The following is a 21,707-nucleotide window of genomic DNA, read 5'->3' as shown; positions in this document are numbered from 1 at the left end:
GGGGGACAGGAGCCGAAAAAGAGCACGCCCATCCGACCAGAACAGGTCATTTGCAAACGTGGCACTCAGATTTCAAAAAGTTATTTCTGGGGTCTGCAAGTGGAGTCAGGGAACTAGGTGCACCTTCATACAATGCAGTCCAGGAGCTGCAGAAGGTGATACTTTTAGTTCAATACTGAAAAAACTGGTGACAGGTTCCCTTTAAAACTAATGCTTAGTCATCTCAGACAATATGGCTGGCCCCATAGTCAGAACAGAAAATAGAATGAAAAGTCGGCATCTGAATATAACATTTAAAGGGAAGCAAAATAATGTTTAATTGTTTTAATCATTGGTGCAATTTATTTTCACCCAGAAACTCTTGCATTATACTGTAAATTCATTGCAGGCTCCTACCTAACAGGATATTCATTTGTCATCATCAGGAGACTGAGCTCAATAGAGATATTGATCTCGTGTATTAAATGAAGCTTGTATGTGGTATTTAGATCTAGAAGTCATTTCTTTCCTCAGTGCTTATAATGACATGGTTGGTGGACTAATTAGGTATAATTAGGAAGGAATGGCTCCAAAGCAATACACCTTTCTTGCGTAGTCCTAAGATTAGCTGCTGCTCTGCAGTTTCTAATTTGCAGTAGTGGCATCTTTATCATCGCTTACTTTTAAACATAATAATAAAAAAAGACAGACACAAAGATTCCTTTATCCGGCTCTTCTTCTCTGTTACTCTCAGCTCCACTGTTTTTACTTTTATTGTACAGTGATATGTAATGTAGCTTACCTCTGCTGTAGACAAAAGACAGTAGAGATTTTAATAGCGTAACAAAATACTCGCTAGAAGTAGAAAAATGGCTAGTAGCTGTAGCAGTTTGGCCAACATTATCTGAAAATCTGGTGCCTTATGAAACAGAACTATAGAATTGGGTGTTTGAATTCTAGGCACCTGATCCTTATTTTCTCGACATCTTTGGTCACGGAAGGGTTGAAAATTACCCATAGTGGAGAGATGCCCACACACATTAGATAGTCAGTCGATACCCACTATCTAATGTCTAAGACTCTGTTCACATTTGCTTTGTGAGAGCAGCATTGCAGCTCTATTTCTTCCACACTTCCTTTTATCTCCTAATGTCGGTATCTTTCCCCTCAATTCCAAGGCTTTGCAGTCTGACCAATAAAGAAATATTTTTTTTTCCTTTCAAGAAAATTGTTCTGAGTTGAATGTCATGGTGTAATGAATAATTTACAGCGTAGTTGTACAAAATGGCTAGAAACATGAACATATTGTGAATAAGGAATCTCTAGTGGATATCGTCTCTCAGACCAGATTTGTCTTAAAGTCAGTGTTATTTTCCTGAGCAGAGAACATGACATTATGTCCAGGAGCACATCACAACAAGCTGGTTGATTTCACCATTTCCGTAAATGGTGTCAATGTTTCAGATAAACCCAAATTATATATTGTAAAAGGGAAAATCTGTATCATGTTTGATACTATGTATCATAAATTAACTCATGCATCTCATACAAACACAATAAGCTATTATTAAAAGTTATTTAGGGTCCCTTTCATATAATATCAGATCAGATTAAGTTTTCAAAGGTATTTTTTACACAACTCCTTAAAATGGTAACCTGCTTCCTAGTAATAGACTTAACTTCTTTTCACCAGGCAACCCCTTCACCACTCATCCTTTGGATAGGTGATAACTTGTGGGGATCCAAAGGCTCAGAAATGCACCGATCGGTAGAATGGAGTACTTTTACAGCCATTGTATTGGAATGACAGTGCTCTTGCTCAACAGCTGCTCCATTCATTCCTTATTGGGCTTCTGACCTCTGTGCATAGCTTTTTTGCAGTAGCCCCATTAAGACATTGAGAATGTATAGAGTGACAGTCAGGCGTGTCACCTGCTAATCTATTTTGTAATGGGGATAAAAGTTTTTCATCAGGGCGTAAAGATTCCTGTTGTGAAAGTCCCAGAGGTCGGACGCCCACCAGTATGCATGGAGGTCGGACACCCACCAGTATGCATGGAGGTCGGACACCCACCAGTATGCATGGAGGTCGGACACCCACCAGTATGCATGGAGGTCGGACACCCACCAGTATGCATGGAGGTCGGACACCCACCAGTATGCATGGAGGTCGGACACCCACCAGTATGCATGGAGGTCGGACACCCACCAGTATGCATGGAGGTCGGACACCCACCAGTATGCATGGAGGTCGGAAACCCTTACTTACTTTACACCCTTACCATACTTTAAAGATCTATCCCAACATCCTTGCAGTAGATTGATAGGTCTTTTTCTATGGGAGCCGGGGGGGGCAAAGCCTGAGTAGTCTCAACTCTGGCTATGGTCTCCTGAAGTATATGAGATCTGAAATGCTGAAGCATCCTAGATAAGTATATACCTGCCTGCAATTGTGTGGCCAGGATCTGATTCATACTGCCCCTAGTTTGGGCAGCAAAAATCAGGTGGCAAATTTCCTTGATAACTCTGAAGAGTTGAGTCAGAAAGTATATTAGAAAATTGGAGAACTTGTAATTTTACAATACCTGGCCTCTATTTGTGGAAGCTGGCATACAACTTTAAGAACCCCAGTTATTATTATTTTGGTTATGTCACATTGAAATTCATTACTCAGCAGTGCCTGGTAAATAATGCTAAGGTATAGTAAAGGCTAAAACCGGCCTTACACAGAGGATAAATATCGACCGATAGATATCACTGCCAAATCTTCAATACATATGAACATTCGTCCTTACCGAGTGTTCATATGTTTTAAATTGGAAGAATGGAGCAAGCCAGTGCCAAACATCTCTGATGGTTACTCATCTCCCAGAGGTTGGAGTGTTACTTCTAACTGCTATACCATTATCTACTCTGATGTGCTCTTTTGGGGAGAGACAAGATTCCCCCCTCCCCCATACATATTGGATGGTCAGACAACTATTTCTAATGTATGGGGACCTCGAGGTCTTTCAGACACATCCCTGATATACATTTTATATTTGTATAATCAGTAGAAATAAGGTTGGAATCTGCTCTGTAATTTACCGGTAGGCGACTTGGTAAACCTCCTCAGTGACCAAGCGAGAGATAAAGCTGTTCCATAGGGCTAATATGACAATAGTATCTTTTACATACCTATTTCTTGTCTCAGAAACAGAGGACATGAGAAGCCTAAAGGGCAAGTAACTGAAAAATTACAGCACAAATTAACTACGCAATAGAGTAGTATATGGTCAGCTTGTCTTCTCTACTTCGAGTAACACATTAAATAACATGGTTACACTAACCAAAGTCATTTTCTTTGTCCCCTTGAATGTTCTGAATAGATATCGAGCTGCTAGCAGCATGCAGAGAGGAGTTCCACCGGCGGCTCAAAGTTTATCATGCCTGGAAGTCCAAGAACAAGAAGCGTAATACCGACTCTGACCAGCGTGCCCCTAAATCGGTTACAGATTACGGTAAGCCACAGTTTAGTAATTGTAGTCTGTGTATATGTAAATATATATTAGCAGAGTTACTCTTCTTCCTTTAGTTACACTTGCTAGGTCATGGAATTAGACTTCTGCTCTCAATAAGTGTTTTCTTAATCGTTTTGTTCCACTTGTTAAAAGCCAAAAATCAATTTCTGTTCTAAATACTTAATCCTTGAGGATAATACTTCTCATTTCCTTTAAACACTACTTCAAATAGCTTGTGCGTCTTATAGAAATACCTGTAACTGCTGTATGAGAGTTGTTTCGAGGTTAAATTCCCAGAAGAACTTAATCCTTATTAAGAAGACAGAGTTAATTTGTATAGAGAACCATATGTAAGAGAAATGCTTTACATCTTATGGACACATTAAATCCTGACAGCTTGTACTGTGTTCAGAAAAGCATTAAATAAGTGTGATAACACACACATTGGGGAGAGCTTTCATCTTTTTGGACTGAAGTCCATTTTGCTGATATATAGGTTTGTATGTGCATTGGGATTACACAATAATTATAGTCTATAGTCTAGGCACGTTCTATGCAAGGACAAGGCCAGAAAACCACTGTAGAAAAGCGCCTAAAGGGGTTATCCAGGCTTATATTGATAATATTGCAGGTACATGCAGCATTATTTTTTATATTTTTAAGTTTTTATTCATCACAGTGTTCAAGATTTCTGCTCCCTAACAGTAAATGTTCTACATGGTTTAAAGAGAACCTTTCATGTGAATAAAAAACTACTTAACCTGCAGTTAAAGGTTAATCTGCAGGTAAATCGCATTCTAAAGCTGTCCGACACCCACACTTAGACCACTGCTGCCAGCAGGAAATGAGCATTATTCCCTTCGGCAGCATTTGACTTTCAGTCGCAAGGGTGCCACCGGTGTAGGTTCAGTCCCTGCGCAGTGCGTAGAGAGCGATGGCTATAACCACACTACCAGAACTGGCTGACAGCTGGCTCAGCATTGTAGCAGTACAGAGCTGGATGTCAGTCAGTGCCGGGGGCGTAGTTACAGCCATCGCACACAATACTCTGAGTGGTGACTGAACCCATACCTCTATGGTTGGAAGCCAAACACTGCTGGTAGGAATAAAGTTAATTTCCTCCCAGCAACGGGGTTCTAAGTGCGGATGCCATGCAGCTTCAGAACACGATTAACCCCATATCTGCAAGTTAAGAGTGTTTTTCAATTTAGAGCTCACAAGCCAAAATTATGTTACATCTTACAGATGGTTATATTTGTAGCAGTTTAAGCAATCCTCTGAGCTATACATGTCTACAGCACAGAAGTCTATGTTCTTTGGAGAGTTTGTTACATTGTTTCCAGTCCACTATAGACAATTTTGCTGATTGAAAGCTCCCTTGATACCATATTTATTAAGACTTGCACTAATTTTTCATGCCCAAAAACTGACTCAGGTCTTTTATAAATGTTTCCCATGTACTGTGCTCTTATAGTTTGCAACAATGCATTTATTTAAGTACAGTGTAGTAGGGCAGTGTTTCTCAACTCCAGTCCTTAAGACCCACCAACAGATTATGTTTTCAGGTTTTACTCAATATTAGACAGGAAATAATTCTATCATGTGTGTAACATTAAGTAAATCCTGAATACCTGATTGAGGAAAACCCGAAAACATGATCTGTTGGTGGGTCTTAAAGACTGGAGTTGAGAAATGATGGTGTAAGGGGTTCAAAGTATTTAGTTCACAGAGGATTGTAAAAATCTGGATTAAAGGTGTTGTCTCAACTTGTTACATAAGTACAATTGAAAAGTGCTTGTAAAAACAAGCAATATAGCACTCTTCGTTTCCTAGGGTATCGGCCAACTTTGCAATTTTTCAGTGATGGCCGGTTTACTAAACAAGGGAGCATGCAAGTTTGAAGTCCCTTGCTTTAAAGCTTTCAACTGCAGTTCTGAAGTTTGCTGGATTCGGCCAGCTTCTGTGCCCCTGAGCTCCTCCTATGCTGGAGAGGCAAAACTGCCTATGGTTTGTTGCAGTACGGGAGAGCACACAGTTTGTATCTGCAGAACAACCATGCCACTGGTCGACACTGTCAATCATAAGAGCACACCACTCTTTGGTAAGCAGGAAGCTCGGACGCAGAGGTGCGGTGTTATCCTAGAGAAAGAAGATTAGGCAACCTCTTTAAATTGTGGCAGTCATCAACTGTAAGAAGCACTACATCTGCCTGGGATTTCAGTTATCAGGCTAAAGAGTGTTTTCGGTCATTGTAGGTAAACATACAATTGGGTCCAGAAATATTTGGACAGTGCATGATTCTTCACGATTTGGACTCTGCATGCCACCATTTTTTATCTTTAAAATAAGACAAGTGAGATGAAATTGAAGTGTGGACTTTCAGGTTTAATTGAAGAGGTTTAACATAGTTTCTAAGGCTGAAGGAAGACCTTATATCCATCTAGGTTGAACAAAAATATTTTGTGAAACGTTTAGGAATTACAAACATTTACCAACAAAGTCTTCTTATTTTAGGGGCTCAAAAGTAATTGGACAAATTTACTGTACCATAAATAAAATGTTCATTTTTAATACTTAATCCTTAAACTGCCTGAAGTCTGGAAGACATGGAGGTCACCAAACGCTGGGTTTCCTCCTTAGTGATGCTTTGCCAGGCCTTTACTGCAGCTGACTTGAGTTACTTGTTTGTGGGTCTCTCTGCCTTAAGTTTTGTCTTCAGCATAAGAAATACTTGCTCAATGGGGTTGAGATCTGGTGATTGACTTGGCCATTACAGAATATTCTACTTTTTTGCCTTAAACTCCTCGGCTGCTTTTGCAGTATATTTTGCAGCTTTGTCCATCTGTACTGTGAAGCATCATTCAATCAACCTTGCTGAATTTGGTTGAATCTGAGCAGAAAGCATAGCCCTGTACACTTCAGAAACCATCCGCCTTCTTCTGTCTTCAGTCACATCATCAGTAAATGCTAGTCACCTAGTACCATTCGAAGCCATGCATGCCCATGCCATCAAACTGCCTCCACCATGTTTTACAGAGCATGTGGTATGCTTTAGATCATGAGCCATTCCAGGCCTTCACCATACTTTCTTCTTCCCATCAATTCTGGTACAGGTTGATTCTGTCCAAAGAATGCTTTTTCCAGAACTGGGTTGACTTTTTTAGATGTTTTTTTGGTCAAAGTCAAATCTTACCTTTCTTTTTTTTAAGGCTGAATAATGTTTGCATCTTGTGGTGAACCCTCTATATTTACACTCAGGAAATCTTCTCTTTACGGTAGAATTAGATACCGAAACACCTACTTCCTTGAGAGTGTTCTTTACTTGGGGTTTTCCATCATCATTTAAAGCGGATTCTGCGATCATTCACCACTGTTTTTCCTTGTCATTTTTAGACATCCATGTCTTTTGAAATTCCTAAGTTCACCAACGTTCTCTTATTTTCCAGAATGCACCAAACTGTTGATGTGACCACTCCTAACATTTCTGCTATCTCTTTTACCTTATTTGATGTTGGATTAATGAAGGAAAAGGTCATACAGCCCATTAAATAGATTTTGAAATAAGTGTCCAATTACTTTTGTTTCCTTGAAAAAGAGGCAGCTACATATTAAAGAGCTGTAATTCCTAAACCCTTACTGCAATTAGGATGTGAATATCCAAAAAGGATGTAAATACCCTCAAATTAAAGCTGAGAGCCTGCACTTTAAGTTTATATTGATTATATACCAGTATCTTGAATATGTTTTGGTAAACAGCTAAAATTCCAAAACTTGTCACGTTCAAATTTCTGGACCTAATTATATATCATGAAAATTGTGTTGCATTGAAACATGGAGTATAATAGAGCATTTTAGAGTTATAGTGGTTTAATGCTAGTGTTAAAGGGTTTTCTGGGACTTTACCATTGATGGCCTATTCTTGGGATAGGACAAAAATATCTAATCAGGTCTGATCACCTGGCGCCCGCACCGATCAGCTGTTCTTGGTGCCAGCAGCAACCAGAACTACTCAATTGCATAGTTGCACATCCATCAACTATATAGTGGCTGTGGCTGGCTACCGGATATCCACCCCCTATTCAAATCAGTAGGGAGCCAATGTGCAGTACCCAGCCATGGCCACTATTTTGTAGACGGAACTGTGCAGTTCTGCAACTGAGTAGTTCTGGCCGCCGTTGCTATCAGGAACAGCTGATTGATGGGGGTGTAGGGTGTCACAAGCTCATTGATAAGATATAAGAATACTTATAAGGCAATCTGTGGGTATCCCAGAAAATCAGCTCTTTTCTCCCTTTTGCTTTTCACAATCCAACCTTTAGCTGTAGTGCAGCTGGTTGCAAAAGGAGCATCTCCCTTTTGTTCTTTCGACAAACAAGGTTAAGACCTACTGTCAAATGAAATTGGAACATATCATGAAATTGACCCATGTTCCCTATTTGCTAATGTTTTTTAGTGTGGGGAATCTTCGGCATGCTCATGAAGCAAACATTGTAATTTCTGTTTATTTGTATAACTCACTTTTAGATTTGTGGTAAATTGAAAACCTGGATTGTGTGTAGGGACTTGTGGTTTGAACAGAAAGCGTCGCACAGAATGGTTTCTGGTTAACTTGTCAATTTCTCACGGTGTCCATGAAAATGTTCCTATGTATGAGAACAGCCAGCGTAGAGAATGCATGTATTCAGTATTATGTCTTCCCTATAACTGATGCCATATACCCTGCATGTTCTCAATTACAACTGATATTTATTTACAGATTTTGCTCCGTTTATGAACAACGCAAGTAAGTGTGCGGATGGTGATAACACTAACCTGCGATCGGAGGGAAAGGTTTTTACGCTTTTTGCTACTAACCAACATGTTGTTTGCTACAGTTGTGGACGTCAATGAAGCCTTAATTTTATTGTCAGTCGTGAAGTTATAAAGTTTCTAATACTAATAGAAATAACCATATCATTACGCCTGACGTGGCCATAGACCACTTTGGTAGATAGGAGCAGTGGCACCATAGGAAAGGAGAGAATACTCCTTGCAGCAGTCAGGTATCAGTAATACTTAATTTTTACATTACATAATCAGTACAATGCATATCACACTAGTTAGGTGATGGCTACACCTACCAAGAATACCGTTCTGACATTGCCAAGGTCTTCCCTTGTTTTCAGAACCTTTTTAAACATCACCTTGACATTAACACCTGTGAAAAGCTCTGCAACGTATTATTCTTTTTAAGAAACATTCTTGCCCTTGCTACTCTTCATGGGCACGTCCATTGGTAGTGCTGCAATAGTATTAAACAAAATGAGTAATGCTTCCTATGTTTTGAACAATGATGGCATGGATTGGTAATAACATTTTTCATATGTTTTAACAGCATTTAAAAAACAAACAAGCAAACAAACCTTCTTGGGCATATTATGAGCATGGAAACATACAGGTGATATATACATAAATTTAAAAAGCATACATACAATATATCACAAAAATGAATACACCCCTCACGTGAAAATAATGGTGGCCACAAAAAATATTCACACTTTATATTGTATCAAAGAGGCATATCAACATTCAGTGTTGTCCCATGAAAAGATAAAATATTTACAAAGATGTAAGGGGTGTACTCTCTTTTGTGATATACTGTAGATTCCTATATCCATTACAATATCCACTTCCTCAGCTTTTAATACATTATAGAGTCGGTGACTCGTGACATTTTACTATCAGGTTACAGTTCATTATGTGATGTCATAGGAAAAGCTGAGTAGACACTTGCCGACATCCTATAACTTCATTCATTAGAATTACATCTCTATTTAGAAGAGTCTTATATCCATCATGCCTTCTTTAAAGCACACTAAGGGCGGCATCACACGCTACGATATATCGGTCGATATGTCGTTGGGGTCACGGATTCCGTGATGCACATCCTGCATCGTTAGACATATCGTAACGTCTGACAGCTACGAACGACTGTGAACGAGCAAAAATACTCACCTTATCGTTGCTCATTGACACGTCGTTCATTTTCAAAATGTCAGTCCTCCGGTTGTTCATCGTTCCCGAGGCAGCACACATCGCTCCGTGTGACACCCCGGGAACGACGGACACAGCTTATCTGCGTCCCAACGGCAATGCGGAAGGAAGGAGGTGGGCGGGATGTTACGTCCCGCTTATCTCAGCCCCTCTGCTTCTATTGCGCGGCCGCTGTGTGACGTCGCTGTGACGCCGAATGTCCCTCCTCCTTCAGGAAGAGGATGTTCGCCGCCCACAGCGAGGTCGTTCGGGAGGTAAGTGCGCGTGACAGGGGGTTAATGACTTTGTGCACCACGGCCAACTAATTGCCCGTGACGCACGAACAACGGGGGCGGGTACGATCGCTCGTGCGATCGCACGATAGATCGTACCGTGTGACGCCGGCCTAAGGCATAATAATTTAAACTGTCTAATTCTTACAGTATAGATTTAGACTAGACAGTCTTAAAATGTGCCAGATTTGTCATTGGTTCATGCTATTTGATAAATCTAATATTAAGACCGTCTAGTCTAAGTTTGCACCACCTGTTAGTTGGGTAACATTGTGCCTGAAACGTGCACCACAGTTTTGGTGCATTTTTGGTGCATGTTTTAACCTTGTCCTTTTTCTGATAAATTGCCCCTCTTTTCAGGAAGGTCACCACCTAAATATCATGAAAGACAATTTTATTAGCACAAATTATGCCAGAATTATGGTGCATTTACCTCTATAAACCTCTCCAAATATTGTAAGATTTATGCTGGTAATCTGGTCGGGGGTTCTCTCCCTCCCGATTACAAAATATCCTTTTGGATGGAAAATAGGTATTTAATTGTAATATTTATGTATAACGGTCTGAAACCTTTTTGGACACAAGTAACCAGTACTATTTGGCCCAAGACAGTTGCCAGATACATACTTTCCTAACATAGAGCAACATCATTGATGTAGAGATTAAGGTCTACAAAGAGGTGAATCCCAAAAAGGGTAACTAAGGGTTAAACATTGAAGGACACAACTGTAGCAAACTGCTTTCTGAAGAGAAAGGTAACCATATGGTGGCGCTAACGGTCTTGGTTGGTGTGGTGGAATATAGACTGCAATATATCGGGTGCCTTGTGATATACTCAGAAAACATTGCAGCTGCAGCTACCTCGAGCCTACATAGAGTGCCTCGCGAAAGTATTCAGCTTCCTTGAATTTTTCTACCTTTTCCGACATTTCAGACTTCAAACATAAAGATCAAAACTTTAATGTTATGGTGAAGAATCAACAACAAGTCTGACACAATTGTGAAGTTGAACGAAATTTATTGCTTATTTTAAACTTTTTTTAAAAATAACTGAAAATTGGGGCATGCAATATTATTCGTCCCCTTTAAGTTAATACTTTGTAGCGCAGCGCCACCTTTTGCTGCAATTACAGCTGCAAGTCGCTTGGGGTATATCTCTTCACTTTTGCACATTGAGAGACTGAAATTCTTGCCCATTCTTCCTTTGCAAACAGCTCAAGCTAAGTGAGGTTGGATGGAGAGCGTTTGTGAACAGCAGTTTTCCACAGTTTCTCGATTGGATTCAGGTCTGGGCTTTGACTTGGCCATTTTAATACCTGGATAGGTTTATTTGTGAACCATTCCATTATAGATTTTGCTTTATGTTTTGGATCATTGTCTTGCTGGAAGACAAATCTCTGTCCCAGTCTCTGGTCTTTTGCAGACTCCAACAGGTTTTCTTCAAGAATGGTCCTGTATTTGGCTCCATCCATTTTCCCATCAATTTTACCCCTCTTCCCTGTTCCTGCTGAAGAAACGCAGGCCCAAACCATGATGCTGCCACCACCATGTTTGACAGTGGGGATGGTGTGTTCAGGGTGATGAGCTGTGTTGCTTTTCCTCCAAACGTATCGTTTGGCATTGTGCCCAAATAGTTCGGTTTTGGTTTAATCTGACTAGAGTACCTTCTTCCACATGTTTGGTGTGTCTCACAGGGGGCTTGTGGCAAACTTTAAAGGAACACTTTTTATGGATATCTTTGAGAAATGGCTTTCTCCTTGCCACGCTTCCATAAAGGCCAGATTTGTGCAGTGTACGACTGATTGTTGTACTATGGACAGACTCTCCCATCTCAGCTGTAGATCTCTGCAGTTCATCCAGAGTGATCATGTGCATCTTGGCTGCATCTCTGATCAGTCTTCTCCTTGTTTGAGATGAAAGTTTGGATGGACAGCCGGGTCTTGGTAGATTTGCAGTGGTATGATACTCTTTCCATTTCAATATGATCACTTGCACAGTGCTCATTGGGATGTCTAAAGTTTTGGAAATCTTTTTGTAACCAAATCCAGCTTTAAACTTCTCCACAACAGTATCACGAACCTGCCTGTTGTGTTCCATGGTCTTCATGATGCTATCTGCGCTTTGAACAGAACACTGAGACTATCACGGAGCAGGTAAATTTATACAGAGACTTGATTACACACAGGTGGATTATATTTATCATCATCAGTCATTTATGACCACATTGGATCATTCAGAGATCCTCAATGAACTTCTGGAGTGAGTTTGCTGCACTGAAAATAAAGTCGACGAATAATATTGCACGCCCCAATTTTCAGTTATTTATTTTTTTAAAAAGTGTAAAATAAGCAATCAATTTCGTTCAACTTCACAATTGTGTCCCACTTGTTGATTCTTCACCATAACAATAAAATTTGTACCTTTATGTTTGAAGCCTGAAACGTGGGAAAAGGTTGAAAAATTCAAGGGGGACGAATACTTTCGCAAGGCACTGTTGAAGTATTATCTTTATGCTTATAGGGTCTATTTTTAGTCTTTACTAGAACCACATTTCCAGCCATCATACCCTTAGTATAACAATGACCTGTATGTACTCCACTGCAGAATGTTTTCTCAGATCATCATCACATGGCCAATGGTACTTATATCCACCTATAACAAATCAGCAGTAAATGGTCAGATTTATTTGGCTTTTTGGGGACTACCTTGCATTCATCGTTAATGAGGAGTTGGCGATTTCTCTATAGAACTCATGGGCAATGGCTGTTCTTTAGTTGTTTTTTTATTGCTGTGGAGCAATATAATCTCTTCCATGATGTGTTCTTCTATATCTTTGAGAAACACTGATTAATTATATAATAAGAATATGTCCTGTACTGATATGGATTCAGACTTTATGCCAAGCAATGTCCTCCTGATTATGTGTTTTCTCTGTGACACTGGATCATCGGAGTACCGAGAGAAGTTGCGTCAACTCTATGGCAGATGCGCGACAAAGCTCCTCTCACCCGCGGCAGGTCATTTCTCATATAGTTGGGAAACTAAATATTTTGGCATTTGACCATTGATGCGAAAAGGACATTTGACTGCACCATCTGGCCCTATCCTTATGAAATAAACCTCCTGCCATGACATTTTTAAAGCAGTTAGGAGGCTACAATTGGCTTACAAAGATTGCCACGATGACCAGCGTCAGTTTTTTGCAGTTAACCATTCATCCAATAGATGCTACAAGACAATAATAGAAAAGGTTCTAAACTAGTATTGTACTTTATAGATATAAAAAAATAGTTTGCAAAGTAGAATCTGGCACACCAATCTGTCTTATCCGCCTCACACACTTTGATTCAGTTTGTCAGTCTTATAGTTTGGGAAGATTGTCAGCCTATATTAAATCTGACGATTGAATACTAAAGTTTCAAAAATAGAGAAATTCACTGAATCCCCAAAGAAAATGTAATGACTTGGTAGCAGCATTCATTACACGTCTGTCACAAAGCGCTCTATTTTTTTTTTAATATATAACTATATTAACCGCTGTGACTATGAGGAATCTGGATTTTAAAATGCATCACAACCTGAGTTGGGAAAAGTAGAGCAGAGCAAAGGATAAAACTACATGTCCCTGCATAGCATTCTAGCTGGAGATAGACGTAGCCACAGAATGTATGATAAAGCTTCGGAGAGGGGAATGTGGAAAAGTGTCAGAACATGCCCAGTAACCGCATTGTGTTATTGTACCCTAAAGCAGCATGCGTTTACATAAGCTGTATGAGATCGCATTGTGTTAAAAGGAAGTTGTAATCATCCACATGTTATATACCTGCTTCTAGATATCTGGGTTGTTCCAGACAATAGTCACACAGTCCGGTCAAAAGCATGCTTCCAGGCTTGTGGAGTGAAGCAAAGTGCGGCTGGATCTCTGGCGCATGCGTAGTGCTCAAACAATGCTGAGGCCACAATAGTTCACTGCACTGCCCTAGATATATGGCTTAAAGTGGTTGTGAAAATAAGAAGCTTCACAATTTAGCCCTTATTAAAAATATGAATCATTCTCAAGAGCAGAGGAATTTTTAATGTTATACTGTATAACTCATTACATAAGTTACTGGCCACCCTGCAGCTGAGTGGCCAGTTACCCAGGTAAGGTAGCAAGCTGTATGCTTTAGAGTTGTCTTCTCCTGCTTTGAAGCTGTCCAAATTGCTGGATCCAGCCACCTTCAGTGCCCCCACATTTCTGCTGTATATACAAAGCTTCCTCTTCTACCAGTCTGGCACTTAGTTCTGATTAGCGGTGCAACCGTGACGCTGGTCTGAATCTTCAGCTTTTGTTGACCAGGAAGCAATGAGACAGATGAGCGGTGAGTTTCTGAAGGTTGAAGGTACATACAGCCCTTCAAGCCCAGGCTGTGTGATTACTCCCAACAGCAGTATTATGTAGATGACTAATCTTAGGTAATTTATATACAGTGCACAGATGATTATGGCTTTTTTTCTTTATACAGTGTGATATCATGCAATGAGCCTACATTGATTAAGGAGTACAATAACATGTTGGTTGTATTGGGAATATAAATGTATTGACCGTTTCTCTTCCAATCTGAGCCGTCCGGTAACTGTACTGATTTTATTTCCGTCTCCTATGTTCACATTTGTTTCAGTTTCTTTTTGATTATTGGGGATAATTTCAATACAAAATATCATTGCCCCAGCATTTGTTCAAGTGTAACTTTCAGGAGAACTTGTGTCTGCCTCATACTCCTCCTCATTTTTCCTCCTTTATTTAACTTTTTATGCACCATCTGCTGTCTCCTACCTTAGTAATGAGAAAATCTGCCTTTACTGTGGTAATTACATTAAATCAAATTTTGTTCCATTTTCATTTTTTTATTTCTATTTATCCAACTGAAACAAAAATCCACTGGAGATAATTCATATGTTGTAGTTTATACACACCCTTTTGTCTAATAGAAACTCTAACTTTAAAGAGTTGTTGCTGATGTAATCTATACATATATGTAACTCATATTTAAATAGAAGGGAAACTTTTTCCTGTCTGTTATCTCTTTGAAGAATATTGTGGTCCCCCTCTCCTTAGCGTCTTATAGGTAACACACGTAGATGAAACAGACTTCCATGTACCTTTTATCATGCGGACTTTAATGTACCTTTAAGAAGAATCCTGAGCAGTTTCCCTTGTTCTTTTGCAGAAACAGAAATCTATTTCACAAATTCTTTAAGGTCTAATTGAGCTTCATATTATTCCAGCCAATATTATGAGAAAGTACTGAGCCATGTAATGTAATTTCAACCATTTTTAAACTACACCATTTTTCATATTCCGAAATGAAAGGCTGGCACTGCAATAAAAGTACCATGGCATGTACTCCATAATATGACTCGCTCTGCTTCAGGCAGTAATACCGGTGAAGGGCCAAAGTGCAAGCCTGGCTTATTATCCTATCTCTCTGACTTTCTTATACTATAATGGTGGTCATTTCAAATCTAGACATTTGCTGTAACTGTAGAATAAATGCATTACAGCTTTTAGACTATGCATTGCAAAGGAAATGGCCACAGAATTGCTGGCAGAATTTTAGTCAATGCCGAGCAGTTTTATATATGTGTTTCCTATGAAGTATAACATGTATTATGTGTGTATAGCTCAACAGAACCCAGTGGTGCAGCTGCCGGCAAGACAACAGGAAATTGAAGCCAACCGTCAGCAGCGATATTTCCGCATTCCATTCATTCGCCCAGCTGACCAGTATAAGGAACCTCAAAACAAGAAGAAAGGATGGTGGTATGCACACTTTGACGGGCCATGGATAGCCCGTCAAATGGAACTTCACCCAGATAAGCCACCCATCTTGCTGGTAGCTGGTAAGTCACCGTATTATTGAGCATGTCAGTATTAGTAACTGTATGAACGTCCTGTAGCTCCACATACATTTCACTCTGCTTCTACACTGTTAATATAATTTATATATACAATGGTAGTATCATTGGCCTTTGGTATTTAAAGTATATTTGTAGTTTGTACATCCACTTTTAATCTATTGTTCATTCCTTTATCTTCTGAAGTGTCATTACCATAACCCCAGAGAATGTAGATAGAAGGAAAATGGTTTGTCTTCTTATTGTAGGTAAGGCTATGTGCGCACGTTGCGTAATTACATGCAGTTATGCTGCGCTTTGTAGCGCAGCGTAAGGCTATGTGTCCACAGTAAAAGGTCCCTGCGGATTTTTTTGCCTGAAAATCCGCAACTTTCGCGGCAAATCCGCACCCGCGGATTTGCCGCGGATTTACCGCGGATTTGCCGCGGATTTTGATGCGGATTTTATTTTTTTTTTTTTCCCCATTCAAAACAGAAAATCCGCACCAAATCCGCACCAAACAATTGACATGCTGCAGTTTGTTCCGCATCAAAATCCGCGGCAAAATCCGCAGCGGAAAAATCCGCAGCATGGGCACAGCATTTCCAAAATGCCATTGAAATGGCTGGGGAGTAGCTGTGCTGCAGATTTTCGGCAAATCCGCGCTAAATCCGCGTCAAAATCCGCGTCAAATCCGCGATAAATCCTGTAGCGTGGGCACATAGCCTAACTGCATGCGTCCTGCGTCCCCTGCATAATCTATGAAGATTATGCAGGAGACGTGTGCACGTGGTGTCTTAGAGCGCAGCGCTTCGGCTGCTGCCAAAAGCGCGCGTTCTAAGAAGTGACATGTCACTTCTTCCGTGCGCTTTGCCTGCAGCCCCTGCTCTATGGGAGGAGCTGCAGTCAGAGCGCATGGAATCGGCTTTTTTTTTTTACTACGGACATTTTCTGCAGCAATTTGAAGCGCAAGTGTGCTCTTCAGATCGCTGCAGAAATTTCTGCAGTGACTGTACGCAACGTGCGCACATAGCCTAAAAGCTGAGGAGCAAAAATCTCAAAAGGGTCTTTTTCTATCATAAAAAACAATAAAGGGCATATCACACAACAAGGATCAAGCTTAAAATTGTCAGCTGCTGCAGTCCCATGGCTTAAAGAACCTTTGAAATGCCAGAAGGGATACAATAGGTGAGTCGTCTGGGCTGCTGATGGAGAGCCAAAGAATGGTCCAGCATACAAAGACTCTGCAGACTTCGAAATGCATAGATAATAAAACCACTTTAAGTCCACGTTGTTTCCTGCACCATCCTTTCGGATCTCCATCAGCAGCGCAGATGACCCACCTACTGTATCTCTTCTGGTACGTCATCTTATTATAAGAGTTGTCCATTAATTGGAAAACCCCTTTTCAATTACAAAATTTCCCCTTGTAGAATAAAAACATTTTATACTCGCCTCAGGTGCTGTTCCAGCAGTGTTGCCGCCGTTATATCACATGAGCCCTGCAGCCGATCAGTGGCCTCTATTGTGCTGCTTTACTCTAACCTCTTTCGGACATAACTGTCATACAGAGGAAGTCAGAGAACAGTATCAGCTCTCATTTCTTCCAGATATCTGTTTAGTCTAAAGGACGTTAATGTGCAGCTGTTCATTGGCAGGTGTCATGTGAAATAACAATATCATGGGAGACCTGACACTGATGTCATTGTAACGTCGATGGCACAGAAGGTAACTGTAAGACTTTTTTATACCATTCTTATTGAGAAGGGTTGTCTGAGTAGTGGAAACTCCTTTTAAGCATTTGTTATAATTAGAGATGAGCGGACCCATGGCAGTTCGGGTTCAGCTGGACTTTAGATAAAGTTCGGTTTGGGACTCTGACTTGATCAGAATCTCAATGGAAGTCACTAATTGGGCAGTTTGGGTCTTCACCCACATGCAGACAGCCATAAACAGATCACGTCTGGGGGCAGGGGAGCGGGGTTTTTCCTTTTTTTTTGAGGGGGTGCACACTACATCCGATCATGCTGTTGTTACCCCCAGTACGAGCCATTCAATGACTGCAAGCGGCTCGCGCTGGACTGAACACTGAGCGTACCCAAGCACAGCGATGCTTGCACAAGTGGTTTGCATACGTAACCCACCTGAACTTCAAACGTGACTTACGTTTTTTGTAAAGTCTATGTTTGGTACCAACACCGAACCTCAGGTTCGCTCATTTCTAGTTAGGATCATTATATATATCCAAATCCTTTTGTGATAGACCAAATCTCAGAAATTGGAATTTTTTTGCATGATGACATAAAATTTTAGATATCCTTATTCATTGTTATATATTTGTAATAAAAGGATTCTCCTACAGTAAACATTTATCACTTATCATTATATGTAGTACAGTTGATAAATGTGTGAACGCCCAGACCACATTAATTACTAAAACGTGGGTCCTTACATAATTGTTTTTCCTCTGTGGAGGAAGCTGGTTGAGTTTTATGGGGCTGACGGAAAGCCGAGCGTAGCTCTTTGTTCCAAATTATTCATGTACTAGATAGTACAAAGGGATAGATAAATACAATGAATATACACTATTTCTAAAGGAAAGGGCATAGGAAGGATTATTTACTGCAGCGCTCTACCACAGGATGTTGTGATTTGTTTTTTGAGTTCATGATATCGCACCAACTAGAAGGGTCTCCTTTGTTTGCAACTGCCTGAAAAACAATAATAATTGTCCCTTGTTTTAATTATATTTTTTAAAATGCAATTTTTTCAGGCAAAGATGACATGGAGATGTGCGAATTGAGCCTAGAAGAAACCGGTTTAACAAGAAAACGAGGAGCCGAAATTTTACCCAGACAATTTGAAGAGATTTGGGAGCGCTGCGGTGGAATTCAGTACTTGAGTAATGCGATAGAAAGTAGACAAGCCCGGCCAACATATGCTACTGCAATGCTCCAAAACCTCCTGAAGTAGCGGCCTGGCAAATTCATCGTTGCACTAAGAGATTAGTACATATGGGCTAAAGCAAAGGGAAAGCAACCTCTGGAAGAGAGGATCTAGGCATTCCATAATCGTGTAATAGAGAAGTTTTAATATAAAGTGAACAGGTTTTATTAATTGCGGGTTTTATTAATTCATACTTTTTTGAAGTTTTGATTTAGAAGCTTTATAGTGATGTGGTCTGTGGCCCTAACAGGCTATTTTGTAGTTTTTATGTTTCAATTTTATTTATCATGCATCTCGATTTGTGAGGCCTTACCTTAGATAGAGATTTATTGTCTCTTATTCAACATGGAAATAAGTCGCAATACACTGTGCAACCCCATGAGATCATGTCGTTAAATGCTGGAGAACCCTTGAAAGTATAACGGAGAATTAGCAAAACGGGGCACAGTGTAATTGTAGATTCCCAAAATCACATTCCATGGACTGTTATTGTTTGAACTTGAAACCATGAACAATTTTTCCCTTGATATGAAAATCTATGGCCTTTAAGTCTGTTGCCTATGCTACCATTTCTGTCCCTTTAATGTAGAGGTACATTTGACATTAAAGAATAATTTTAATAGGAATTTGGGAATTTAGTTAGTGTTTATTTTTTTAATACAATGAAAGGAGATCATATAGGCTTGATACAGTATGTATCAATGCATATGTTTTACTGCACAGAAGTAGTCAGATCACTAAATATTTAAGATTCTAGATGCAAATTCCAAACGATTCTAATGTGCTTGTCTCCAGTCCAACCTCATGAATATCCCTTTATAATATGTGTTCTGACCCCTTTCTCTATTAAACTGACATTGTTTACCAGCCTACACACATTCCGATTCCTCAGTTGTCACTCTGACGTCTAGATATTGCCGTACAGTGGTTATGATATGACGGATTATTTATAAACATATAACACCATTGCTTTAGTGTCCTATCTGATATCAGGAATAAAAATGTATTCTTGTGACTTGAAATGTATCTCTGAAATTAATTTCTGTGTTTCATGTGCTGTGATAAAACAAAAAAAAAAAGATACTTTGGCTTTAAATCCTGTGTTCTTCCCTGTCATTTGCAAAAGATGTTTATCACAACCTAGTTAACTAATAAATTATATAGTTATTTCATAAGGTTCATAGTCCGTATCTACAGTGTTTTACTTGAATTCATGTATTTGAGGTGACGACCACAATGGTACTGCTTTTAACTGATATTTCAATAGCTCATGTTAAAGAACTATGTATGTGTGTGTGTGTGCGTGTGTTTATATATGTATATAAACATATACATATATATACGTTAAATATATATATATACTTTTATATATATATATATATATATATATATATATATATATATATATACACCCACCAGATTTTTCATTTTATAAAACACACCGGATTATTAGACTCACCCCAAATTTAGAAGTAAAGAAGGTGTAAAAAAAAAAAGGGGGTCCGTCTTATCCTCTGTTGGTGTCTTACCGGGAGCAGGCGGCAGCAGGGATGGAGCAGGGTCACAGGTGGCAGGGGCGGTGCTGGAGTAGGGCGATGCTGCAGGCGGTACGGTGGGGGCTGTGCTGGCTACGTGAGGCAGGGCGGTGCGATGGGTGAGATGCTCTGTCAGTGGTGTGGGCCTGTGCTAGCTGTGGTGTGGGCTATGCTGGCTGCTGACGTCGTGATGACTGTGTCACAGGTGCTCTATCGGCAGTGTCAGCTTCAAAGAAATTGCACCCAGAGTCGGCGCATGCGCAGATTGAGCTATCGGCTCAATGACAAGCCGAGATTTCGTCTGTGCACGTGCCACCTCCGGGCACCATTTTCCTTAAGTCCGCTGCTGGGAGATCAATGACCGGAGGCAGTGCGTGCGCAAATAAAATCTTAAACCAAGAACTTCATCTACACACGCATCGACTCCGGGCTCATTTTTTGAAGCCCGCACCACTGACAAAGCATCTCACCCCCTGCATTGCTCTGCTCTACACCGCAGCCCCGCATCACCGACAGAGCATCTCAGCCGCCGCACTGCCTTGCTCCACACAGCCAGCACAGCTCTGCACTGTTAACAGAGCATCTCACCCGCTGAACCGCCCTGCCTCAAACAGCCAGCACAGCCCCCACCACAGCCAGTTAAGCGCCCATTCTCCACCTCCCGGTGAGCCACTGTAATGCCTGATTGGAGCCACAGACTCAGACTGGCTGTAAGGGGAGTCTAGAGAAAAGCCGCTCACAAAGCATGACCCCAAAAACTCTGCAACCCTTTAACCCCTATACAGGGATTTGGAATTACACAGAGCTCCAGAGATCACTACCCGTGGTAGGCTGTAGTCCGTGGTCGTCAGGCAGGGTCAAAAACCAGGTGATGAGAAACAGGAACCGAATCGGCAGGCAAGGGCGTAGTGAGGAGACAAAGCAGAGGTCAAATCCGGAACTGGCAGCAAGGTACAAAAACGACAGGCAGGAGGGTAGTCAAAAAACAAACAAAGGTCAGCGCACAGGAATCAACATACAAACAGCACATGAGCCAGGAGTACAGATCTATCTCTGGCAGTGGGCATGTCACAAGAGGGGGAATAAGAAGGGTGTGGTGTCTTCCCATTGGGTGCAGGTGAATGTTGGCAACTTCAGCTGGAAGACACACACGCCACCTACAGTCAGCCAGTGGTACTGCAGGTTCCAGGGAAACCCAGCCTAGTGGATGAGCGGAGCCTGTGCTCCGCAGAGCCACAGGCCCCGACTCCTCTCCCATCACCAGCACTATCCATGGTGCGAACATGGTGTTGTCTGGCGATTGGAGCAGAAGTCGCAGGAGCGGGCTCCGGTGGGGACGTGACAGCCACATTCGCATTATAGGACGCACCCCTCATTTTCCTACCAAGTTTTTGGGAGGAAAAGTGCATCTTATAATCCGAAAATACGGTGTATATGTGCGTGTGTGTATAACGTGCTCAGGATGAATGAGTACACCCCTTTTGAAAAGTAATCTTTTCATCATATCTTACTGAACAAAACAACAATTGTGACAAGACTGGCAGTCATATACTTTGAGTGCTTGA

General features: G+C 40.7%; 1 protein-coding gene across 5 annotated transcripts in view; it reads left to right on the top strand.

The window, feature by feature from the left end:
- Positions 1–19,782, top strand: part of MYO6 (myosin VI) — a 363,126-nt gene extending 343,344 nt beyond the window's left edge. For 3 of the 5 annotated variants that reach the window (XM_075340183.1, XM_075340186.1, XM_075340185.1), the window contains 4 exons: positions 3,348–3,479; positions 8,236–8,262; positions 15,449–15,667; positions 18,435–19,782. In XM_075340183.1, coding sequence (XP_075196298.1) covers positions 3,348–3,479; positions 8,236–8,262; positions 15,449–15,667; positions 18,435–18,634 — 578 coding nt within the window. In that variant the 3' untranslated portion in view covers positions 18,635–19,782. The remainder of the gene's footprint in view (positions 1–3,347; positions 3,480–8,235; positions 8,263–15,448; positions 15,668–18,434) is intronic. The other 2 variants (XM_075340184.1, XM_075340187.1) reach the window with 1 other exon arrangement.
- The last annotated feature ends 1,925 nt before the right edge of the window (positions 19,783–21,707 follow it).

The sequence above is a fragment of the Anomaloglossus baeobatrachus genome, chromosome 3, assembly GCF_048569485.1.
Source record: "Anomaloglossus baeobatrachus isolate aAnoBae1 chromosome 3, aAnoBae1.hap1, whole genome shotgun sequence".
Classification (NCBI taxonomy): Eukaryota; Metazoa; Chordata; class Amphibia; order Anura; family Aromobatidae; genus Anomaloglossus; species Anomaloglossus baeobatrachus.
The sequence above is the reverse complement of the archived record's forward strand: the minus strand, read 5'-3'. Positions and strand labels throughout refer to the sequence as shown.